Source organism: Aythya fuligula, chromosome 8, assembly GCF_009819795.1.
Source record: "Aythya fuligula isolate bAytFul2 chromosome 8, bAytFul2.pri, whole genome shotgun sequence".
NCBI lineage: Eukaryota > Metazoa > Chordata > Aves > Anseriformes > Anatidae > Aythya > Aythya fuligula.
Genome location: NC_045566.1, coordinates 11,523,762 through 11,550,780, shown reverse-complemented (window position 1 = coordinate 11,550,780; position 27,019 = coordinate 11,523,762). Strand labels below are relative to the sequence as shown.

Genomic DNA, 27,019 nt, shown 5'->3' with positions numbered 1-27,019 from the left:
CCACTCAGAACAGATGTGGCAGGGAAACACAGTTTGTCTGCCTCCCTATACACTGTGTCACTACCTATTCAAAGTTTTTATGTATATAAAAGTATTTGCTATAGGTATGGTTCCAAACAGGCTACTGACCAAATAGACTAGGGAGCTGGAACAAACCTAAGAGAACGGAGGAGGATGAGGGTAACAGGTTTGTACTTTCAGGAAAGAACTAAGCGTCACATTAAGAGATACATACTATTCTCAACTTCCTTGCTATGGTACAAGTTTGAAGAATATTTGTGATCCCCTTTGGGCAATTGCTGCTTTTGTTTCTGTCAGATCCAGAAATTACACAACTACTCATATTTATATGAAGTACAGGCATTACATTAAGAACTCATACACAGTTAAGTATCTAGATCTATACATTTAGATTACTCCTGTGGGATGTCTGACTAAAGAAGTCCAGCCTGCCTTATGACAAAGCTAATCTTCTCTTATCTGTTTCACTTTTTATCCTTGCACCTGCTTGTGTTAACAAGATTAAGAACCAGGCTGGCAGCAGGCTCCCTGTCAAGGAACACCAATGTATCTATTGATTTAATCATCGGAACTACAACCAAATGGAGCTGCAGGGCTGGGCAGAGGGGAGGCATTTAGTGTGTTATGATTCAAACTCTAAAGGCAGGCCCTGCAGAAGTCATGCTGGGAGACATTGTGCCATCAGACTGTGCAGGAGGAGGCTGGGGGAACACACTGCAGCTTTCTTCTAGAATGATATTCTCTTTTAACTGTCAGTGCCAGAAGGAAGATTTTGTATTTGATCTTTTAACATTGTCAAAAAAAAGTTTCCCTTCTTCTGGAACCTACAGATCCAAGCCAAGTCTAGGGAGTGTTTAAAAAAAGGGGTGCATCTGCTTATCTCTGCGAAGCCAGGCTCCATTCACAGAGCTCCTACCGCCCCATCCCAAGTTGCAACTTAACTCTCACTTGCGTCAGTGCTGTCTGCTTAAGGGATTCTGTTACCATCCACCTCCATGCAGAACCTCTGAGTTCAAGGAAGTTCCAGCACTTGAGGTAGACTTCACCATATTTATTTAAAAAACTGCCACAAGATCCGCGCTCACAAAAGTAAAAACTAATCCATGCACTACAGACCTACTACTAGGGAAAGAATTAGAGGGAAAAACAGTGCAGTGAAATAAGCAGTTATTTTTAGAGTTCAACACTGAGGAAAGTGATAAGAATTGGATTCCAGGAGACACAGAACTGTTTATTATTTGGGGGCTGTTTTGAAGCTTTGCAATTCACCCATCCAGCTGATACGCTGAAGGCAACTGCTGTGAGAGGCCATCCCAAAGTTTGGGATAATCAGCCCTTCGTTAGGAGGTCAGACTGAAAATAACAAAGTATTCCCAGATAGGTTTTATTTACTAAAAGGAACAGAGCACAAACCTATTCAAAATATACACAGAAAGGAGCAAGGGAGATAACCAACGAATCGCAAACAAATCACTTTGGAGCCAGGCGCAGGAGAGGGGCTGCCTGCAAGTGACAATGCCGTAAGGGAACAAACGCCGTTTGTTCCCAACTGGCTGCACTTCCGCCTCCTCCCCTTTCATTCAGGACTCAGTGCTAGCGATGCTCCCTCCATCTCCATGACATGCTGCTTGCAAGTACTTTTATCTGAGGAAAGCAGGCTGGAGAAAGCATATGAGCACACGGTAAGTTTGCACTTGTATTTGCTGGCGTGAAAGGGGAAAAAACCCTGCATCAAATAGGTCCCTTAATTAGGGATCACAATTAAATGCTAAATATAATTTGTGGAGTATGTGGGTGTTGGGTAAATTCAGCAGGGAAGTGTGTGCTTAAGGAGCAACTGGGGCAGCTGTGTACATCTGCAACCTCTGCTTTAAAAGCAGTGAATGCTGCACAGTCAGAAAAGAAAATAACTTCCCGTTTTGTCCTTTGTACTGGGAGTCTGTTGCCCGAATGCTATAGCTCAGGAAGGAATTCAGCTCCAACAAAGTCAACTGAGACAAACCAGAGCCCCTCACCCCCCTCCTATTACTCGGCACACAGTTCCCTTCCCACTAGCTGATAGCTCGCTGTTCTGACAATGCAGGGAAAGAGGAAAAGAATGGCAGAGGGAAGCAGAGCACAGCTGTACGTTGCAGAATCTCTCCATATTCATTTGCAAACAAAACCAGTATTCAAAAGAGACAACGAAGATGCAATAGGACCATACCGAATCCATGCCTCTGAGCAGCGAGGGGCTCTCTAACAATGCATTCAAGCAACAGATAGAGATTTACCTTCAGAATGCAGGCCATGTTCTTTCTCTAGCCTTCCTACCACAGAGCAGCAGGATTCTACTTTGTGAGCAGCAGTTCCAGTGTCAGGCAAAAGGCTGGTAGAGCCGCAGAACTGCTAGAGCCCACATTCCTGTAGATCCAAATAAGGGTACCACGCAGCCAGGATCCGTTAGTCATATTAGTCTTTTTATGCCCCGTTTGTTCCACCCATCAGCTCCTGCCACTGGCTGGGCGCCAGCCCGGTACCTCCCCTCCATCACATGACCGCGTTTGATTCATGGCTCCAGCGTGTTTGTGAGCCCCGGGACGCGCTCACCATCAAGTGCACGGACAGACAGCAATCTACGGCTCACAGGCGGTCCGTGATGCTCCAAAATCAAGCCACGTCTTTATAATTAATCCCTGTGCAACTCCCTAAGTGTTCCCAGGAGACAGTTGCTGCCAGTTGGTCCAAGTTCTTTGTTATTTGGGCTCTGAAAACCCTTACACTGCCTGTGAGAATGAAGTATTGTTTTGTGTTCGGCCAGCTTCCTTTGGTGAGCTCATCGTTATCAGCAAGCAACACAAGTAGCCCACCAAGGGTGCCTGTGCTGTGCTGTGCTGCCTTGCCCTGCAAAAGGCTGCCACACGTCACAGGGAAGGGAAAGCTTTTTGGTGCAGGTCTGAAAAAGGCTCTGAACTTCCTCTGGGGTTAACTACACTGAAGTGGTGTTACCTGCAGATTAATGAATTCACTTGTGAAATTCTTATTGCAGTTAGTTTTTGCCTGTGGTTTTTCTACATCATCTCACCATACTCAAACTTCCCGGTACCGCACTCTGTATATCATAAAGGTCTTACTTCTTATTTGTTGCTTCTCCTGCGGTCTTTCTTCCACTTCCACGCTGTCCCAGCATTGCTCAGTACTACACCTTGTAACTCTTCTCATTTTCTGCACTTGACACCTCTGTATACTTTGCGTGCTATATTGCTTCACTCCTGTGATTTTGTGTGATAAACACAAAATTCCTTGAAATTGATGCAGTCATCCTCTCTGCACTGCATCTGGAACCCAGACTCTTAGTATGTGGTATCCAGAAGGGGTTAGTACTGTGCCACCCATTTAGTAACTGATACTGCTCCTACCTGGCAAGCTGCTCCTAACCAGGCACAATCCCTTTAGGCAACAGGTAGATTGACACTAAAGGCATTATTAGCCCTCCTCATTTCCATACAGAGGCAAATCATCCCCAAGAGTAGAACAGAAAGGGACTGTGGAGGCTTTCTGCAGCTCATGCTGTCCCTGGTTGCAATCCTGTGCACTTCCAAAGAAAATGCCCATTTGTGTTTGGCCTTTGCACTGTCCCTCCAGACCCACACAGGTTTATTTTGTTTTCCTCCTCTCTTCTTCAACACAGGCCCTGCAAGCTCCTCAGCCCCTCTCACCACTGAGGAGAACACCTGAGTCTTGGTATAGTCTGAATTCTACTATTACTTTTCAGGAAAACCTTACAGCTTCAAACAAGAGTGCCATACAAGTAAGTGAAAGAGCCCAATGGGAAGTATATATTGCCCTACTCAGCTTACTTCTCAGTGCAATTAATCTAAACCTTACTCAGCTGCAAGACACTTCATTTTTAAAAAAAAAAAAAAAAGAAAAAAGTTGAGTTGTGGAGTACTTCTGCACATTTTACCAGGAGACAATGATTGCTTGGCACCATTAATGCTGTTAGAAATTCAGCTCACCACCTCGCTATTATTCAGTGTCATGGTAACAATTTAGCATGGCCACACAGCCTCACATGCTCTGGAGTCTCTTCCCATCCATTTCAAATGCACACTTAGAAACACTCAAATCCACACCTCCCAACTTTCTTTCAAAGAAATTCTAAAAAAAAAAAAAAAAATCAAGCGTTAATCAAGTGTTGTCCAGACCTAACGTTTTAGGAAAACTTTTTCTTTCTTCTCCAAGATGAAATAAACCTTGAATAAGCTGTTACAGTATCTTATATCTATAGGATATAAAGGATATATATCCTTTACCCAACCCAAGCCATTCTATGATATAGCCTGTCTTACACAGTATATGGCTTTCATACAAAGCACAGTGTTGTCACAAAACATTTACTATTTAGAAAGTTAAATATTTAAATGCATGAACTTCCAGGGATCAAAATGCAAGCATCCATAGAAATACTGGAAGAAGGAAAAAGCAAACCCTACAAATCAGTAACAACTTTTCAGATGATTGTTCTTTTATTTCCATTCCAAACTTAGATGAGAACTTTAGGTGTCTGTTTTTGAAGTTGCTCATTTAACAGCAACCAGTTTACACTGAACTAGTTTTTTGTTTGTTTGTTTTTAAACAGAAAAGCTTGTGTAATCTTATTTATAAAATTTGTTTTAACAGAACAAATGGAATTTAAAATGGATAAAAAACGTGCTCAGAGAAGAAACTGCCCATCTTTCTAGGTAGCTTACCTCTAGTTAAAGCAGACTAAACTCTGAAGAGTGCTGTGTTCAGCTATACCTCCAGATGTTTTGCCCGTGTAAAAATAAGTAAGGACAAACAAAATGTATAACTCACCGTAGTCACCCAAAGAAGAAAAGCCATCAATAAAATTCTGAAGGCATTCAAAAGCTAAATGATATGTTCAAAAGAAGTACTGCCATTTAAAGGTAATGTTGCTGACTACAGAATACGGTTGGTTAATAGGCCTTTCTAGCAAGTTCTTCAGCCAAGGACACATTTGTTTTTTCCACTGTTAATGATTTACATTCTTTGCTCATATTATCAAAACCTTACACTCCCAGTATTTTTATAACATAGAATTCTAACATCACAAAAATATTAAAGCTATTTCACACTTAGATAGGCTTGTGCCAATTTGCCCTCTAACAAGATTTTATCTCTGAGTATACAGCTGTTCACATAAAAGCAGCGTCAGGAAGAACCAGCAACTCCTTCAATTACAGTACTGAAGGCCTGAAATTTGAACAGAAAATTTAAATCCAGCATTTCAGGGGAACGCTTTCTCCTGAGCTGCAGAAATGAAGACTCTTCCCCTGCCGTGCTCCCTCCAAAGATCCAGGCAGATACTGGTTTTATTATACAAAGTGCCTCTCTTTTGGGGGCTTAGGGAAAGAGGAAAAAGTTGTTCTTTAAAAAAAAAAAAAAATACACTGTCCCCATCCATTCTTGACACTTTATCTCATGTTCCACTGCACTTGAAAACACATCAGTAAAGATTTATTATTCTAAATGCAGGAGTGAGTTAATTTAAGTTCAAGACAAAGAAGAGTAGTGTTTTCTTATGACCACTCTAATATAACATACTAAGAAGGGCACCAATAAAGTTGGATCTGAGCCACCTTGCTCAATGACATCCTGCTTTGCTTCATGGCATCACAAAACTCAGGGAATCCCAAAGCCCCATCTCGGGTTTGAATGGGAAGCTGTCCTCCAGGGAAGAACACTGAAAAAAAAATGTTTATATGTAAAACTGATGTAAAGAAAAATGAAAAAAAAATGTATATATACACATATATATAAATTCTGGGGCTGAGATAGGAACTTGAGAATCTTGGTTTTTGTTGTTGGTCTTGTGAAGAACAGCAATCCATCTCTACTTCACTGCCTGGATAGTAGGAAAACGGGGAAAAGAGCGCCCACCACTCACTTTGCCTACCCAGCATCTCATACAATGTTATTGTAAGTTCAGTGGAGAGCCCAGCAGCAGCATCCTCTGAGGACTTCAGGAGGTCTTCCCCTGCTCTGGCTGACAGCAGTAGGACTGAGGAGAGACAGCAGCAGCCACTGCACAACATGCTCTGCCATGCACAGAAAGCCAGAGAACGGAGCATGCCACCATTGTCTGCCTCACATCTTCAGAAACAGGGCAGCATGACAGCCAGAACAGAGTGCAGGACAGAGGCTGCTAAGGGCCTGGGTCCAGAAAAAAAAAAATAAGATCCTGAAGCCAGATTTGTGCCGTAGTCCAGAATTTTCTCTCTTTAGAAATAGAAACTTCTTTCTGTAAACAGCACAACAGCAAGACAAAAGCAATCAAAAGGATATTTTCTAATCTCAGTCTTAGGTTTTGTAGCTCTCTATGGTTACAAACTTTCAACAGAAAATAGACAGATGCAATAAAGGTCCAACCCTGCAACAGTTTATCATCTCCACCTATTCTACCAAAGCTCCCACAGGATATAAACTAGCACTGTGTTTAACTCATGGTCTTGTTGAACTAGAATTATTTCAGCATGCTATAAATGGTCAGTAACACAATGACAGTCATTTTAGGAACCAACAAAAAGTGTTTTGCATATGTAGTCTGGCTTGGAGTTATTTTTTTAAGTTATGGCTCCAATGTTTAAACAGGATGCAGAAATATGATTTATATACAGGAAAACTAAGCAACATTTTCTTGCTTAATATAGGTGTCATATGAAAAGATTTACGGAGAAGGTCAGAAACTCACTAGAACCCACGTATTTCCATTTTTAAACCTCATTATGTACCTGATTTGAGTTATGACAGCAATCAAATTATTATAATGAAATCCAACATCTTCCATTAAAATTATCTCAAAGAAATTCCATTCCTGAAAAATTTAAAATCTTACTTAGCCACAACTCAAGAAACACAAGCAGTAAAAGCTTCTTACAGATCTTGGATCATGAGCTTTTCCTCCCCTGAACCCAAACAAACTGATATTCTAGTCCCCTATTAAATTCACGCTATTCTTGAAGCCTTTAGAGGCACTAGGCATCATGCAGTATCCTAAGGTCAGAGTTTGTTCTGCTGGATCTAAAGAGAACAAGATGTCTACCTGTTCATTAAAACCACTGTCATCCATGAAAACTGCCAGTGGCAAAACCCTGCTGTACCTTGTAGAGTCCATCTCAAACTATAAACATACATTCTCAAGGCAAAAGCTTTTATGTCTTTTGTAACATCTGGTAGCTATTGTACCAGACTTTTCATAAAAATATATTTAACGCAATCCTTTTAATTAACAGAGGCAGTGTTACCGGTATATTACCAGCAAGCTTCCCTCTAACAGTTTTCTACACTGCTGTGTAACAGTGAGCTAAAAGATAAAAAGATGCAGTTATAAGGGGATTTGAGGTGGCTAATGAGTTAGAGATCTTTGTATATTGCCTTTATTAGAATAATCAGCAGCCCTGAGTTTGAGGGTTTAAGGTTACAAACAAAAACTGATTTACAAACGAATGATACTGTTAAAAGCACTATTCAAGTTGTACCATCAAACACAAGAATAAAGAAATAAAAGAATTCAGTTTGTATGTGCAACTTAAATTCAGCCTGTGTATGTGTCCCAGAATTAATATGATCACACTATTCTTTCCCCAAAGGAAGTTGTTTTTTTCTTCCCCTGTTTTTCTTCCTTTTTGTAGTTCAAAAGAAGGACTTGAAAAAGATGAGAATCAGCATCACACAGAAATGCTATTTCCTACAGGATAACTGCCTCACTTACTGGAAAAATTAGAAGTTATACAGTGAATGAGAAAGAGGTCATAAAGAAAACCCGCATCCATTTTCTGATGAGAAGTCTTTGAAAGCAGCTGTGAAGAGGTGGATTCTGTACTTGTCTCTAACAAATCCTCTGCAGTGCCTTCTGAAGGAATAGCTAGGAACTAATATGCTTGTCCCTCCTTTTCTGGATTCCCAGTTTGACACCATAAGGTCTTATTCACAAATGCAGTGGGTGCTTGCAGCTGCAATTGAAGGTAACGGGAGTTCTATTCTGAGCAGATTTATCAGCACATAATGCTAACACTTGAGAGAAAAAAAAATCCCAAACACCCTATATCAGACACCAACATAAATGGACACTTTTTTTCCTGACTCAACTTCTTTCCTACACAACAGCAATATATACCTGCTGTTCAGTGTGGATATTACACTGGGTAAGAGCGTGCAGTTAGAGAATCTAATTAGGAAATTAGGCATCCTGTCTACAGGACAACCCGTTCATTGTCGTGAAGCAACATGTGGCAGAGGGTAGCCACATTTGGACAGGGAGGAGCCAACAATGAAATAGCTGCTCTCTACGTGCATCTGGCCAACCTATGCCCATAAACAGGTTGTGAGCATTAAAACTGAAAACAGGTTGTGATCATTTGATTTAAAGTTATGTATGATGCTTAGCACAAAATTTGACTAAGTCAAGACAGCAGAGATAGTCAGCTTGGCACTTTAAACTTTTGAAATCTTAGGTTTGTTATTTAATATTTTTTATGGTAATATCGAGAAATCAGATAGATTCCATCTCCTGCTATTACAGCGGCATTCAGCGGGGTTGCCAATAAAGTTTTCTATCTTACAAGACTGTTTGTGACACCACTCCCCACAAATGAGCAGCTCATGTGAAAGTGGTTACTTCTAGGTAACAGCAAAGAAAGCAAGATGCTGGCCTGTGACAAACCCTAACCCAATTAATACCAACTGCTGGGTCCACAAACACCACCATTTACTAGGATGCAACCTAAGGATATATTAAAATGACTTTCTCTAAGAAAAGCTACAGAAAGAATGTATGCCATTTTTATGCTAACTTTGAAAAAGAAAGTGTTAAAGTGTTTAAGAATCCCAATACCTTAGCAAACAAGGAGTTTTAGAGTAAGCCCTTTCAGTGGTTCACATGAAGTCCAAACAATGGTCCCCGTACCACTGTAAAAATGGTATCTTTGTTAATTTGGGTGATTTATGACTTCTGATGATGATGATGATTTGTTAAGTCTTTTAGAATTTTCAAGAGAGCATTAGCTCTTTTGTTAACAGTTTTCCAGACTGAAAATGGAAGATGCACACATCCATTATAGTGATTAAACACAAAGATAGGGTGGCCTATTTTTAAACACTAATTTTTAAAGCAATTTAATCCTACCATTCATCATTCTGAAGCCACTGAGAGACTTTATTGATTCACCAGTCTTTGGTGTAAAATGCATGTTGAATTATCCTTGCTAAAACTGGTAAAGTTTTCACTGGAAGTAAATGGTATGGCTCCATGAGAAATTTACCACGTCTTCAGTCGCAATCATTTACAACCTTGATAATTCTCATCCCTCCTGCTAATCAAATGCCTAATATTACACTGGATATTAACCTCTCTCATTTTAATTTAAAGACACCTGTAAAAACATGCTCAGCAATTTCAGTACATGCGTACTAACACTGCCCTGTAATCGCAGCCTACTTTCCCATAGCAAAGAAATTGAAACTTGGAGCCAAAACCATTTGAGAACATCTGAGTGAGATGCATTAAAGGGATCATAATGCAGATTTTTAGTGTTACTGCGCAATTAGAGAGCTTTCCCATCCTCATAGTTTTCAAGATTATCATCAGCGTATCATTTCTGTCTGTTCCTGTTATTGATAGTTTACCCATTAATGTTTGGAGATCACATAACACCGTAATTCTCTTGCAACAAAAATGAAAGTGATGTTGTACGTACACCAAGGGGGGAATAAGTTGAGCATAAATAGTCATAATTTAAACAGAAAACTCCTAAAGCACCATAACTTTGGAGCTGAGGAGAGAGGTTGAGGTCTGATTATATTAGGCTAACCCTATCCTAAAGTGCCATTCCAGAAAGTCAATGTCATGGGATAATTGGCCAAATATAGTGCCAGATCCACTGGCCTTTTTGCCCAGGACAATATTTGTTCTCCCTGGAAAAAAAAAGAAATAACCATTGGAGATTTTTCCATGAGAAGGAAAATACAGGCAGGACTTGTAGGTGAGGTCATGAAAAACTGAAAGACAACTGGTTCAGAAGGACAGCTTTTTTGGTCATTTCTATCATATCATTTGCCTTCTTGGTCAATTAGCTTTGAAGATTAACATTTAATTTACCTTGTACTCTTTGGTAAAGGTACCAGGACACTGACTAACATCCTAGTTAAATAGATTGATATCAGGTTAGGTCTGCAGGTAAAAAGCAGACAGATTTGTGTCTAATTCTGTTTTTACAAATAGAAATAGCAACCGTTTTTCTTCAGTGAAATTCATTTTAACATAGCCTTCAGAGAATAAGCCCAAACAGCTTATTCAAGAATTTTCAAACCAGTATCTTAAACCCACTTGAGATTTCTGTGAAATTTACGTTTCTACAATGTGCCCAGTTTCTTTCTAGCTGTGTTTCTGAAGGTGGCCATCATTAGCATTGCTTGAAGCTTTTCTTACCCTCAGTCAAAAGAAACACCGTTACACAAAGTAAGTTCACTTGAGGGGCACGAGAATTCAGCTTTGAATGCATTTCAGATGTTGTCCCTGCTTTGCTTTGAACAAAGCCTTTAGAATTACATCATGTTATTTTGTGCCTCATTGGGAACTGCTGCAGAGGCAGAGATGCAGGACCCCTCCTGCCTCTTCTGCTCTCCTTCCCCCATGCTTTTCTCCACAAACCAGCTCAAAGCAGTATCAAGGATAACTGACCACAGGCAAGCTAAGATAGCATTGTAGATCGCCCAGGTAGCATTGCAGTAACATAGGCAGGTAAATAACTGATAAAAATAGTAATTTTGTTAAAGCAAGGGGAGATGGATCCTCAGAGGGAATTATTTCAGCTGGAAATCAAGTAATAATCTACAAAACATTTCTGCTTCACTGTCTGCATGCTAAAGTTCACCAAAAAAAAAAAAAAGTGAAGCAACTTTCAAGAGGCAAAACAAGACTAGCTCAGGACTCTGCAAGCCTGAGAGAAAGAACCTGAGAGAGAGCAGAATGAAAGGGAAGGTTGTTAACACCCAGATCTCATCACAACACAGATGGAGATTTTAAGCTTTAAATCTTTTCTGCATTCATTATTTTCATTTTCCAGGAGGTATTTGCTCAAGTGTTTAGCACATATTTGCAGTTTGCTTCGAAAATCATGCAAGAGTTTTCAATAATGTGTGAGAATCTCTGGAAAATATTCTCAAACAAAACAAAGCTGTTTACAGGAAGAGCCTAAATTCATCCATTTCAGGATTAGTCAGAAAGCCTCCTGTCTGAGGCTGAAATGCAAGTAAACGCTATGTGATACACCAAGAACAAGTACTGCTCAGGAGAACGAGCTGCTAAGCACACTCTGTAATGTGAAGCAACTTCTCACAGAAGTCAGGATCTGTTCACAAAGCATTTGGAAACAGAGGACACTAATTAGTAGCCAATTATGATTTCATCACATCCAGCATAAAAGACCTCCTGGAGATCAGGTTCATTTCGGCTCTTTCAGCTCTTGTTTAAGGGTACAGTGGCTGTACTGGAACATTTGAGTCCAAAAGCACAGCCAAGTTTCAGATCTACAAACTGCAAGAAAAAATAAGCTGCATCAGGCAGTCATCCATTCCACAACATGTGCATGCATTTATAGTGAGGTAAGTGACATAGGAATAATGAATCTTTTCGTTAGTATTGCTAGAACATAATTCTGTCATAATGAAGTTATTTAACCTTCTTCTATCCCAAACAGATTATTCAAGGCATGGCTGAAAAGCAGGGCTGCTTGAGATGCAAACCTGCACGGCACCTGAAGCGATTCAAGCAAAGGTGGCAAGTACTTTCACAGACCTGCAATATGCTTTGTATAAGGACCAGTTCTTCTACCAAGTCTAAGGTTGACAGTATTGGTTACTACAAAAACCTCTTAGTTAGATTATCTTCAGGAGAGCCTTCCACAGCAAATGCCCTCATTAAGAGATTATTCTGCTTTAGCCTCAGACTCTCCATCCCATGCAATGTTCTTCTTTGGGATTATCCTTCATACCCAGGCATAACAGGACCTTCCTTTCCTGTTTCTTGCACATACTGCTACCAACAATTAGTTATAAACCAAACCATTTACTTTCTTTTTTTTTTTTAAAAAAAAAAAAAAAAAAGAAATTTTTATAAGTAAAGAGCATCAGGGAAAGCCTCCTATTGATCCAAGTCATCCCTTCTTGTCATTACACCAAGAACTGCAAAGACAAATGGTGAAAGAGAAATACTGCACTGCTCATCCTTTTCATCTGCAACATCATTAAGCTAGTTGTCACCTGCTCTGGGATCTAAGCACACCCTAGGATGAGATGACCCCTGAAGAGCTGCCACTTCACCCAGAGAGCAGTAGGTATCGATTAGAGTTCTGATCCAGGCCTGTGAACACCAAAGAGATGCTAGAAAGCCCTTAGAGGGCCACGTAAGGGGCACAGAACTGCAGACAGAAGATGCAAGAAAGAGCAGTTGCACCACGTCTCATGTTCACTGCACTTGAACAGGACAGCAGCACAATCCATTTTAGGGGAGAAAAAAAAAGAAAAATTTGCTTTCACTCCAAAGTTGTATTTACAGTAAATAGCTCTCTCCATTCGCAGAGTGCAGTGGCAAACTGCACAGAACTGCCTAACCGTACGTACAAGATGAACCAACTTCATTACCTCTTTGTACAGGGACAGTCAAACTGCAACTCTGCTACATCTTGACCTAGTCTCAAATCCTTCATTCTCCTGGATTAAATTATCACTAAATGAACTCCAGGAGCTTGCACCTAACTGCATAAATGATATCCCTAGCAAGGGAAACAGTGCACGTGTGTGCATGTGTAAGGGGAAGGTAGAACACAGAGTAAAGGCTATGAGGACAGGGCAGTGACTGTTTAGGTTTGCTTAAGATGTCGTGAATTCTTAGAGTGATCACAAAAGTTTAATCAAGAAATATGCAAAGCTTAAAGCTCACATTCCAAGTAAATAGCATAAATAGAGCAGATATTTAATTTATCAAATATGACAAACTCTAAGGGAAAAAAATGAAGACAAAAATACAACAGTGCAAAATGCAATGCAAAACTGCAAATATAATGCAGAGGAGGTAAACCTACATGCGAAGTGGCACTCATGGGAGTTATGCAGAGAACCACAATAATGGAAAGTGTTCTGAGTACAGGGACATCTGAGCGACAGATAAGAGGGATGTATAAAGGAGTTTCACAATAATTCAACAGGCGGCGTTCTGTATGTAAGAGAAATGCACAGTGCAAGCCAGCAAAATATATTTAATACACAGACAAGGGCCAAGATACGACCTTTGCAGACAGATAGAAAATTGGATGTAAAATAGGCATGAAGATGTCAGGGAATATGATATAATAACTACAAAGACTTTATCAGCATTATGCAAGAGAAGGAAGCAGTCACCCATCCAAGATAAATGCTGGCATGATAGTTAAACCACAGGGACGAGGCAAATTACAAGGAAAAAAAATATGCTGGCCTAAGTTTCACTTAAATCTACTAGAACTGAGAATATCAGCCACCACTGTCAGATAATATTGCTATCTCCTTGTTTGCTTTTGAAAATAAGCAGAGCACATTTTACTGTTAAGCTAACAGTAGGATCACAGCAATACAACCAAGATGTTCATCTGTGCAAGGACTCAACATCACACAGCAGAAAATGCTAGTGTATAGATTTCAAGAAAACAAGAAACAAGCCATAACACTCACAGTTAAAATCCCATCTGTCAGCTGAAAAGAACCAGAAAAATAACTGGAAAATAAAAAAATAGCACTGTAATAGGTTTTTGTACTACTCGGGGGCACAGTGCAGAGACTCCTGACCACAGACTGAACAGGCTGCTATGGCTATGTGGTGCAACACAGTACGTGGCAGATACATTAAACATGGCTCTGTAAGCCCAACACCTGCATTTACACAACACCATGACCAGTGTTGTTCTGCAGACAGTAAGAACTATAGGGGGGAAAAAAAGATATTATAAATCTTTTGTTCCCTTTTCTTAATGAGAAAGGTCTTGAGATTTGCCATTTATGATTGTGTAATTCTAAATATAAATGTATTGACAAGCTAGAAGGGCTCACCATGAAGTGGCAAATTTCACATCAGATATTCCTATACGGACACTGAAATCAAGAACTGGAGCAAGTTCCAAAAGAGTTGAGCTTACTTGTAACAGTTAGCCACCAGTGTGTGTACATGTGTGCACGCATTCTTATGCATCAGTACATTTAAAAGACACTTTGTTCATTATTAGCTTATTTTCTGACATGTCTTTTTCATCACATTGGCTTTCAAAATCATTTTACAGTATGTCTGACAGACTCTCATGGCTTAGATAGCTGATTAAGTAAGAAATACTGAACATAGATTTTGCATTGGAAAGCATGAGAAGAGACCTCACTGAAAGTACCACAGAATGTGTAGTCAGCTAGCACTCCAGCAATAGCAGAGCATGAAAACAATACTTACAATTAAACAATTAATGAAACAATAATTTCCAAGGAAGACTGTGACTGGGTTGTGCTGTGCTTTTAGACAGAGTGCTCTAACCTAAATTCATGTAGCCACTGACTAAAGAAATCCCTCTTTTGGATTCAAAGGCAAACCACTGCTATGGAAAAAGTCGTATATTTTGTCAAAATTTCAGCAAAGTGCAATGAAACATAAAATAACATTGGAGAATAAGCTTGTTAGCATCGTACCCTCCAATTCCCACTAAAGACTTTTTCAGAGGAGCATGCATGTGGCAGTATTCAGAGAAACTACAGTTCTAAAGCGAACAAATTTAAGAGGCACCCATGCAAATACACTGACCTCTCTTCCCCTTCATGGTGTTTGGTTGGGTATAACAGCTCACTGCAGATTTAAATACCGTTCAGAATGACAACAGTGCAATTCATAGCTGGTACTTAACCGAGGCTCCCCAGGTGAGAAGACTGAATTACTTTTCTGAGTCAGAGCTTTCTAACTTGCCCTTTGTAACCTCGCTGCTCTCCTTTCCAACCTAGTCTCAAATGCAGCTTTCCAATAGCACAGATTGGAACTCAGCCTGATTTATCCAAACGTTATATGCAACATATTTAGAAACCATTACACAAAACTAGAGAATGACGATAATTAAATCAGACATTGCATTTGCATTCCTACATTACCTGTGGCCCAACCCAATAAAAAAGGGTTACAAGAGGTTTAATGGTATGGACCGGGTTGTGCCATATAGCTAGATCACAAAGGAAAAACTGGGCCACACCAAGATGAGCAGGATCACCCCCGTTTGTATTGTCTTACTTAGGAATCAGTCTCAAGAGGAGATAAAATACAGCACAGACAGGTATTACATGTCACAGAGCAAGTATCAGTAACATCAAACATGGAGCCAGAGCCCTGTCCCAACTATCACCCTCATTCCTGGTGTAACAGCAGGTCATAATGTATGCATAGATAACCCCTTGGAAAACAGCTCATTACTTCCCTGGAATTGCTGTTCTTAGAAATAAATTTTGTCATCTTCCCCAGAAATCTTTGAGAGGAATACTGTGTCTGCTTCCCCTGCTGACTTCCTTCACACACTCTGCTGAGGGAAACTGGAAATTAGTTGATGATTCCTTTTAGGGAACAGATCGGAAACAGACTTTGATGAGTGTTTTTAGATTTGTGAGCTGTGTTTTATCATCACTTGCCAAAGACAACCTCCAGGCAATTGTTCTGAAGCTCTCAGTTCCCATCCAGCACAAGTGACCCTTGCAATCTAGGGAGGAAGTAGTGGAGAGCCAACAAGAAAAAAGAAAACACCTTCATGAGACATGCTGGATAACTATTAACAGCATACTCCCTACAGGAAGAGAATAAATAGCAACATATGCTTATATATCTAATCATAGAGTTCTGGAAGTAATTCATTCTCCCCTCAATTTACCACCCAAGTTCTGTCACACACTTCCCTAAGAGTTTGTTTTTGTTTTTTTTTTTTTCTCCTTTGGAAGGATGCCTGCCTCTACCTTTATAGCACTTCTATTCCTCTAATCAAGTGATGGAGACTCTACCACTGACCTGGGCAGCCTGTTCCAATGCTCGTCTATACAAGCCACTGCCAGTTTGATTTGACATTTACCTTCATACTTTCTTTTTTAACTTAAGGCCATTCATCACTAAAGCAATTTATAGAGTACTTCATATCCAGGATTACAAACAGCTGCACTGTATTCCACACGGGTGTACACCCATAGCTTAGCAGCATTCTCTTTAATACTGAAGTCTCTCCGTTTCAAATCAAAGCAACTCTGGCTCCTAGGTGTCACTATTCATCAGTTCTCTTTTCCCCAGGCAGCTTAGGATTTCACAATAAATCATCCTAACTACTTTCTCAGTCTTGCCATTAAACAACATCTCTTCTGTAACATATATTTACCTTCCAAGGGTCTTCACTATACAAATCTTAACACATTATTTGTCTGACATGTACCAGAGCATAAATATTTGCATAAGTGAGTCTACAAATTCATATGACTAAATATTGGGATAACTAGTTCAATATCACCTAAACTTTAATAGGAATACAGACAGATAAATCTCATGCAGCAAATTAGCGGCAGTGATGTTCACTGGTCATCATGCAAAACACTACTGGAAAGTAAAGAGCAAGAATTGCATTGGAATAAGCAAATGAACAGAAGAAATCGAAATTCAGTCCCTTTTCAAATCTATTATGCTTCTTTGTGCATATTAAGGTGGTTACATATTTCTATAAGCTTTAAAGATGTGCTTTACCCGGAAAAGCTAAGATAAAACAGAACCATGTACTATCCTGAGTTGGAAGGGACCCACAAGGATCAAGTCCAACTCCTGGCTCTGCACAGGACCACCCAAAAACTAGACCATATGTCTGAGAGTGCTGACCAAACACTTCATGAACTGTGTAAGGCTCGACTTCCCCAGGGAGCCTGTTCCAGTGCCCGACCACACTTCTGTGGAACAGCCTTTTCCTAACACCTAGCCTGACAGTCCCCTGGCAAAGCTCTATGCCATTTCCTTGAGTCCTATCACTGGTCAGCAGAAACAAGAGATCAGTGCCTCCCACTCTGCTCCCCTTCACATTTCACATGCGTGTAAAGGTCACCCACGTGCATCAGGAAAGCTTGGACAGCGCTCTTCTCCTCCAAGCACTTCCCATAGAGGCTTTTATTGTTGGCTCCAGCTGGCAAAGCAGTGTGTGCTGCATACAAGTCACTTAATGTTTGGGAAACATTCAAATACCAAGGCTATCAATGCAGGCAAGACCCTGGAAAAACAAATAATTGCACTGTTCCCCCACAACAGTGTTCTCCTGTCATTGCTTCAGGCCATGGAGCAGCCTGTTTCAATCAGTTTCTGAATGAGTTGCTTGGCAGTACATAAAATGGACTTCTAACACTGACCACCTTTTGCAGATGCCCCTTGCCAAAGCCTCATAAGGAGTACGCCTCCCTGCCAGATGCAGGGCACAGCACGCTAGATCATTTGTTTCTACTGGCAACTTCAAACTGGAACCTTACAGTGAAACTAAGGGGGAGTCCAAGCCCCTGATCTCTACAGATCCAAAAATATCCATTATACCATAAAAATAAAAGATCAGACAACAAATATATATATATGCTATATGTAGTTCTTATTTTGATACTTGACTTTGTTGGCAAATATAATGCTTTCTGCACAGTGTTGGCTGTCTCTAGATGTTTTCATGCAGCAATATTCTTTTCTCAGTTACAAGTTCTCTGCATCCAGCACGCTCTCACGTGATACATCTGTTTCCCTGGCTAATCATGCAAATTAGTGTTTAAGTCATGCCTAGGCCTGCATTGAATCAAAAATGTAACTTTTCACTCCATTTCATGATTTAAGAAGTCTTGCAAAATGCAAATTATGCCTTATTATTGACAGCTTTTGCACTATACCACCACACTTTTAACAAGCTACGGGTATTCTGTGTTTCACAGTGCTGATAACTATATTCTAACAAAATGAGTTTGTAAAATCTCTCAGGAAAGGTAGACCAAAGAGGAGGCAGAAATACTAACCAACTATTCATTGGCCTTTCATTCTCTTCAGAAGTGCCGGTCCCTTTGAGAGCATATTTTTTCCTTTCTTTTAAAAGATCTTTACAGCAGCCTCCTCAGAACGCGTTACAAGGATTATTCTATGTCAGATGAAGTGCAGTAAAATACAGCTATGTGAAGCAAAGCTTTTTTTGCTGAAACAGATAAAAAATAGATTTGCTTCTGTTTTTATGCTGAAATAGTAAATCACAGAAACAAATTGATATAAGCTGTCACTTTAGCTATTTGAAAAAGTGCTGGCACCTCAGAGACGAAGTACTGTCTTCCTGAGAATACAAGAGCAGATGATACACATTAACACCAGAGCCACACAAATAATTGATTTTGCAGTTTGCTTGGTGAACACAAATAACCTCATTTCAGTTTAATCTGAAATATTCTTAGTACTTGGGGATAAAAAAAAAGAAAAAAAAAAAAAAAAAAAGCCTTCAATCTGAAAGACAGAATTTCACACAAAGTTTGTAAGCTTCTGAAATGCATCTGTGTACGAAGCAAATGGAAGAAAAAAGTTTTAAATGTTTATTGCTCATTTTGCAAAGGAGTAATTAACACAGCTCTCCAGGCAGGCTTTCAAACAGTTGTTCTTTAAAGAGAAAAACTAGAAACACATCAAACACATTAGTGAAGGGAAATTTGCAGCATAGCTTTTATACCTGCTGCATAGAACCCAACACCAGAATCTACATACATGCATGCATTCCTTTCCAAAGGATATTTGAATTAAGCTGTGTTGTTTTCCTGGATCCTTGGCAATACATTTAGCAGAACACCTTATCCCATTCATAACTGGGCAATAGAGTTCTACAGACCAGTATTAATTTAAAAGAAAAAATATCACACTTCTATCCAAGGCCTATCCATCTCCATTTCCTTGTCTTTTGTGTTGCAATGCACGTAATAAGTTTTTTTTTTTTATTGTTTTGCACACATTGTTCAAAATTAAAAGCAATAATAAAGATTAAACATGAATTATTATTTGCATCAACAGTAATACAAGAAATAGTCCCAGGCTAAATGATGTGCTTCATATACTGTTTCCATCATGTCACAAAATTTTAAGTATTCTCAATCTTTACTAGTCTATATCAGGCCCTAAGTGTTTTTGAGTATTCATAAACCAAACAGAGGTATATTATTTTCTGCAAAGTCATTAACAAGTTTTCTCAATTGTTCATGCTTTGGGAAAGTTTTCCATGGCTCTTATTTTACCTTTACATAACAGACTCAGTGTTACCTAACGTGTTGCCTCTGAAAATTCAGTCAGCAGCACTTTTTTCCCAGCCCATATTTGAATCTTAACACTTATAGAGCATCTTATATTCATCTTTATCGCATGTGCTATGTAAATATTGAAACTAATCCTCCTAACATTTCAAAGTCCACATTAGTTGACTAATTTAAAATGAATAAAGGATTTATACCTGGAACGAAGAGCAAAGTAGTTCTGAAAATAGAAATAAACACAGCATGCATTTGCTATCCTTTATCATAAACAGTTAGGTATCATAAACAGTTAGGCCTGCTTTATGGAGACCAAAGTCCACACAAACAAGGACACTCTGAAATGTGGCAGCATTAGAAAGTCAGCACTGCACACACAATGTTTTCAGAACAGAAACACTACTAATAACAACTCATCCATCCAGCTCCATTTATCAACTAACCTTGATAAGCACATACTACATCATCCACGCTTCCCCTGATTTACAAGCTCTCAACTCTCTTCTTAATGCAAGCCCTGAATAAAAAGCTATCCTATTTAAAAAGCAGTTCTCTCACCTGGGCTAAAGCAATATTGGCCATGGTAGTCAATGAGCTCATCAAGCAGTAAAGAAACTCTACCCATCTTTGATAGATGCTAGAAGGCAGCTGTGACTGACTTGGCCAGAGCTTCTGTTCTGCAACTGTCTTGCCAAACCCAATGTATTTGGCACCTTCTACCCATTTACTTCTTTAGTAGCTATGGAAGGTTTGCAATTCTACAACACCTATGCACATTAAGCATTTTAAGGAACAGATTTTCAAAGGTATTTATGCATAGAACTCGGTTATTACAGCCAGATTCAGACATCTATCTTTGTGGCACTGTGTCTTAATTCTGTGTAATCTATCATCTTCACAGTTCCACTTAAAGTTAATTTGAGGATTGGGGCACAAAGGGCTCACTTGGGTCACTTCCTCAGATGAAGGACCTTTTCTCCTCCACTGGCTCTTGCTCTAGGTACATGGTTTCTTCTTTCCATCATGTTAGACTTGCATAAAAAAGATCCATCCCCATTTACTGCAGTGGCTGCTGGGACTCTATTCAGTATCTCATTTCACCTTAAATTTAATTTTAAAATAGATGCTAGAAAACCAAGGTGGACAACTGGAATCTAATCTAGGTAATCAAACTTTATGGACAATGCCATTAGCTTACCGCTTTCCTATAGATACTGTGAGGAACTCCAAATTCAAGCCCAGAAATTGCCTAGTTTAACAAATAAAACTTTGTTGCACATACTCACCAACTCACTCCCTTACATACCCCTCTGGAAAGGTAACAGGGTGTCTGAGGAACTTCAACCACAAAAGAGGAAATGTCCCTGATAAATGAGACAGTGGCGACAGATAAAACAAGCCTAAGCAGTTCCTGCCACAGGCAGGAAGGGATAGGTACTGGTCAGAGCTGGAAGAGCTGGGTCTGCATTTGTAGTCCTGAATACTGCTCTTAATCACAAAGCCACCCAGAGGAAAATGCTGTGGAGTGAGACATACACCAAACTAACCTCCAGCTTAATTTATTTTGGTCCATTAGATTGTGAAAATATGAGTGGGAAATTACTGATGATTTTTTTTACCCTCCCTACCTGTTGTACCTTTCACAAAAGAGAATTTCTCACATCTTTCGTACAAACTGTTTCCCAGGTCTGCAGGGCTGAATACTTGACTGCAAAAGGGAAGGATGTAGGAGGCAAAAGACACAGATGTGTTTTTTTTCTGGAGAAGCTTAATTAATTGTTTTTATGGCAAAATGATGACATTAATTGCTTTGGAAAAGCCAAATTTTTATTATCATTACCACCGCAAACTGTCATGGAGGATAAGAAATAGTCAGACCAATACACTTGATGCATTGATTTTAGATTCCAACTTCAGTGTTCTGTGGATTTTTCTTTCAATAGATAATCACACTCCACACAATACTACAACAGAAAGCTCTTCTGGTGCAGATAAAGGATGTTTGGGGAGATTAACAGAGGGCAGAAACAGAGCGTTTCTTTTCTAATATGTTTCTATGGTGTAGGAACCCCAACCCACCTTTTATGTATTCACTTGAGTCCATGCTGGTTTCATTCCATTCTGAAATTATCTTGGTTCAGTTAGAAGGCACTGCTCTCGGCTGAAATAGATAAACACAAAGGATAAGATTGTAATTAAAGGTTGTTTTTTCCCCCATCTTCAACACACACAGTTGGTCCTTACAGGCACTAGTCACAGCTAGAAGACTACAGTGCCATCTCTCTTTCTGAGCAGTGTTTGCAACATCATTTAACCTGCCTTCATCACAGGGCAAAGTTGTGAGAATTAATTATATTTATGTGCACTAAGGAGGTAATCATTACAGCCACAGTGCTGTAATCCCGACCTCTCTTTTATACAGCTACCAACAGTTGCCCACTGCCATTTTGCTATACTCTTCCAATTTCAGCAACACCTTACTGAAAGAATATCAAATCCCATTAGTTTATGTCCTCTATGCTACGTGATTGAAATACTGCAGTTATATAGCACGGTAAAACAACTAACTCCTGCAGGAACAGCAGAGCTGGATTACAAGGGAATATAGATGAGACAGGCAGATAAACACACAAGCAGAAACACTTCACGGGCAGCCTTTGCTGAGAAGAACCTAGGAAGGCTAATAATGGGCTGCTGTGTTCTTGTCATTTGTGCTCTTAAATGCCAATGATTATCTAAAAGCACAGATGAGAAATAATTTTTACCATGCCAATTCCATGATTGGGTGTACTGGTTGTTCTGAAGGAAACAATCTGCTGGACAACAGCTTTGGTATTGTATTAAAAAGGTCTGTTCAAAGACCAGAAAATTTATCTGTCCTGGGTCAATTTCAGGAGTTCAATGACATCTCCCGTGTGTCACAGAAGGCTGCTGTGGTAAGCTATATGGATTAAAATTGCTCCTTGTGCTGAATTCAGTGTTCCAAATAGCCTCGTAAAATGATAATACCTGAGTGCTCTTCTGCTCTCATCAGCATTATCTCCAGACGTTCAGTAGGATCCCTTTTTATCCCTCAGCAGTTGTCACTGCATCAAATTTTCAACTTTTTGAGGTAAGCTGGCCCCCACAAACAAGCACAGATAGCTGCAGCCAGCACCGCTGCCTCTGGTTACCAGTGTGATTTGAGGCTGACATCCAGTGTCCTAACTGGTCAAGAAGAAATTTCTCAAATCAGTCTGGTAGCTTTCCTTTGAATCTTGCATACCTGGCTCAGGCAGCTTAGACCTAGGGATAGCTTTCAGCTTATTTAACCTCACTGTGTGACCAGAGAACTGCAGAGAGCTGCTCTTGACACACGAGGCCTCTCCACTGCAGAATGGCATTGGTAATGCCACATAAGCAGTTACGCAGCTGAGCCGATATGATTCAGAAAGTGTCCTGGTCAGCCTTAGATTACAGGTCATACATGGTGGTGATGTGGCTGACTGGACACATGTTAAGACAATTATGTCAGGGGAAAGACAGGATGAAAGTTGCAACCCCTGATTAGTACTCTGAATTCAAATGCAACAAGCCTGTACAAATACCAGTGATCAGCTCACCACACTGTGGAAATGGAATTTAAAGCAAAATAGTTTTCTTCTGATGTATAGTAGTTTACCTTTTTCCTTCAGGTCACTAACTTAGAGAGTGACGGGAAGGAAAGGGTAAATCAAATAGGAACTCAGAACCAATCTAACCTTTCCCATTGTCTCCCACCAGATGTAGCTTTTCCCATACAATCACAAACTCCAATAGAAAATGAATTGTGACTCTGACCTAAGAAAGTTCAAAGCTATTAAAACAGCAAATCAGCACAAGTGAGTTGGAGCCAGTGCTAACAAAGAACACATGCTACCAGCTATATACATTTGGAAGCTAATTTTCAGTAGTGCTGAGCACTCACAATGCCAGCGGAAGCCAGGTGGGATGGTAGGAGATCAGCACATCAGAAGATCAGGCTCGTTGGTTTAAAGACTATCCTGAGGCACAGAAAGCCTACTAGTGGGATGAAAGAAGGAAGACAATGACTGTCAGTAAGAGTCAAGCATTCTGGGAAAACAAGTGGAAGCCAGCAAAAATAATCTTCTCTATGCCAGACTCCTCAGAAAGGTATAAAACTGAGTACTTTAAGAATCCAGGGGTGAGATGTCTGTGGAGAGGAAAAAAGCCATAAAAGTGGTGCAGTACTGTTTCAGAGCTGGTTTTAGGGTGACTGCTGAACGGATATTTGATGAGAGTACCTAAGGGAAGACTATTATGTTCTCCAATTGATGAAACCCATCTCTGCAAATGGATGGTTAGAAATCCTTCTACTAATGCAGAAGATAAAACACAAGCAGGTACCCACACAAACAACCCTGTAGCCTGCATGCCCAGCTGTTCAGCAATTTCCAAATCTGCATAAATATCATGAATTACATTTTACTACGAAACATATTCTCTCTAGTACCTATAAATATGTCATCTTATTGCAGAGCCTTGATTCAAGTGGATTTCTATGCTCTCATTTTGTAATTGCCTCTTCCGCTGACAGCTACATGAAGAGGATCCCAGTGATATACATTATGCAACATGTACAGTATTAAAATACTAAACACCTACTAAATACTAAAAACATGTCACACGCGTACTTCTCTTACAAGCCAGGAGGGAAATGTGAATAAAGTTTGGTATTTTTGGTAATCAGGAAAAAGGAATTGAAGACACGTTTATCAAACACGAGCAAAAAATTACAATACAAGTGCTTGCAGTTTGTAAATCAGCACATTCCCAGCTGTGTCAAACTGCAGGCTCAGGACTGGATCAACAATCTCTGCAAACAGGGAAGTGAAGCGCTGTATTTCAGACTACATTGTCAGACAGGAGGCATTCAATGCTTAGCTTCTTTTTTAACCTTTCCTTTACCCTTCCTCATCCTCAAGTCCATATCACAGCAGGCATTTCTCTCAGCTGTATCCTGCTGTTGTTTTTCTGATGTGATCCTTTTTTTTTACCAGCTCTGCAAATGCAGACCTTGTCTCAGTGAGCTGGACTGTAACCAGCATGCAGCAGTAATGAAGTGCCCCATTCTACTGGATGCAGAACGTAAACCTGGGAGAGAGAACTAGTCGGCACCTCTTTAGATTTTTTTTTAATTTAAGATAAGAGTCTCTGCCTCAATAAGAAAGATAATAACTCTTATCACTTAATGGGAAAAGTTGGAAAACAGACATCTGGAGAGTGGGATGCTCCCAGAGCCTGTAAAAATCACTAGAAGTCCACATAAAACTTTCCTTTAGCAACACGACCCACACTGTAGACCCTTCAAGCAATAAACTCGCCAGACTTCCCTGATGGTAGACGCCTTCTGAATGCAGTTAGAGTACTGCAGAGGGAGAAAAAGCACAAGTTAATGCAGCCTCGGACCCCTTTAGATAAGTAGAGGCTTTCATCTGGCTAGAGAGATAGATGAAGGCAATGTATTTAACCCGGGAGAAGATAAGCTTCCCCTTGGAGACTGGACTCAGAGAAGAACGAGGAGTTTCCAAAAGGTAAATAGGATATTCAGAAGAGGTGGCTTAGAGGAAAGCAGGTGGAAAGGACGTGCCATTTTCAAGGAGTTCTTCAGAAAAGATAATCTGTAATGGTTCCTTGATCACTGGATCCCTAGTTCTAGTTTGTTAGTTTACTAAGTCCTCAAGTCGTTTTTCAAATCACTCTAATGTCTAGTTAAGTCTCATATACTCAGTAGAACATTTGAAAGAACAATATTTTTGGTTCCTCATGGAGAAGGGATGGATATAAATGTATATAATTGTTTTGCCATGTTGTGCATTTGTGCTGTTACCAGTTGTTAACAGAACTCAATAGTTTTTGAATGCGTTATTTTAAGCTACCCTGCTGTCAGTGTATAGATGCCTTGAGTTCTGCCTATATTTATGTAATTAAACTGCATTTAAGTTTCCTCTGCCAGGGGTGATTTCTGTGGTAACATGGTGTGAGCTTCTCTCCAGGACAGGCTTGTAATGTTCAGTAATGCAGATTCCAATAAAACTCCAGTATAAACACACTGCTGAACCTTGACAACTAAATGCACAAGGCTTGAGAGCTGAAAATACACACAGGGTGGATATTTATGTCTCTTCCTCTTTTCTGTGACTGCCTGGGCAACCTCGCATGAATACGAAGTAATCTAGTTATGAATTTAATCATCGTTGTTAGTGGGCCCCAAGTTCCACATGACTGCATATTTTCACTGGCTGCTACTGTTTTCAAACAGCTCTTAATGACAATTCCAAGTTTAAACTATATTTTGGTAGTCTAACTCATACACATAGCTCCTCATATGCTTTGACATAAATCAGGATGAAATGGAGTATAGGTCCTATGTGTCCTGATTACTCCTTGTAAGAAATTGAAGGAAAATGAATACTTAGAAAACAAACATAAGTAAAGGTATTTAGAACATACAGCTTTCTACAATAAAAGGGAACTTGATATTGGTGCCACTACACTTTGCATGTGATTAATGTTCACAGTGGATCTTAAAATGGCATGCAAACATTTCTGCAAGACTCCATTGACATCTACAGGGAATGTTCACGTGTCATTTAGCCAGAACATTCACAGAGGAACTAATCAGTGAATTGGCACTACACTGAGACTGTACTTGGTTAGTTTAAAATAAAAGAGGTAAATATGTCTAAGCACTGGTTATGTCTCACCAGACTGAAGATAGAGGAGCTTACTCTGTGCATACAGGCTCCCAGCTTGAGTCTGCACAAGCCTGATCCACCTTGCCAAGCAGCCAGGGTCCCAACTGAATCTCAAGAGAAGGCCAGCCAAGCTCAGGAGAATGCATATGTCTTTCTAGACAGTAGTTAAATCTAACAAATTAAATAAGAGGTTTTAACCGGTGCGTTTGGAAATGAAATGTGATAAGGAAATTATGCTCTTCCTCAGCTGGTGTATTTAATGTACAGAGAAAATATCTGACAAATTGAAGATGATGGCATTTAAGATGGATCAGGTAAAAGCTCTTCCAACTGTAGCTAAAAAACTTCACACACACACAAAAAAAAAATATTTGCACAGATGCCTTTTTTTTTTTTAAAGGCAATAATTTATACCTGCTACTAACTCTGTTGATGTGTGTGTTTCAAGGATAACAATCTTATATTTCAGGGAAGGAGGCTACCGTTTTTGCAAAAATCTACAAGGAGTCTACCCCCCTCCCTAAACAAGTCTCCCTCCTCTGAGTGCCTTAGATGGGCACACTGCTAGAAGCCAGTCCCTCATTCTCTGAATAACTAGACTATAAAACTATGGGCATTACCAAGGGCAAAAAATCAAGCTTAATGGCCTGATGCAATGTGGCAATTCCTACATCATCACTCCTAGTAGTTCATTTCCATACAAAATCCTTCAAATAGCTAGACAAGAATTCCACTCTCCCTCAGATAACTCTGTCAAAAGAATTTGCATCACATACAACATTTATTACATCCTTCAGGCATCCCACATGACTTGTCTCATGCTGGCATTGGTACAGACCCAGGTGCATACGGTATTCTGAGAAGCTATGAAGGAATCCCTTGACAAAGGGGCTTTAAGAGGTGGT

General features: G+C 39.8%; 1 protein-coding gene and 1 long non-coding RNA gene across 2 annotated transcripts in view; one reads left to right on the top strand and one right to left on the bottom strand.

The window, feature by feature from the left end:
* The window catches only part of ST6GALNAC3 (ST6 N-acetylgalactosaminide alpha-2,6-sialyltransferase 3), a 215,864-nt gene extending 213,218 nt beyond the window's left edge, over nt 1-2,646 (bottom strand). Inside the window, exon 1 of the mRNA XM_032192727.1 lies at nt 2,295-2,646. Coding sequence (XP_032048618.1) covers nt 2,295-2,312 — 18 coding nt within the window. The 5' untranslated portion in view covers nt 2,313-2,646. The remainder of the gene's footprint in view (nt 1-2,294) is intronic.
* Nucleotides 1,633-3,910, top strand: LOC116492182. Its single transcript, XR_004253556.1, has 2 exons — nt 1,633-1,703; nt 3,692-3,910. It is a non-coding gene; the product is annotated as an uncharacterized LOC116492182 (long non-coding RNA).
* Nucleotides 3,911-27,019: the final 23,109 nt, after the last annotated feature.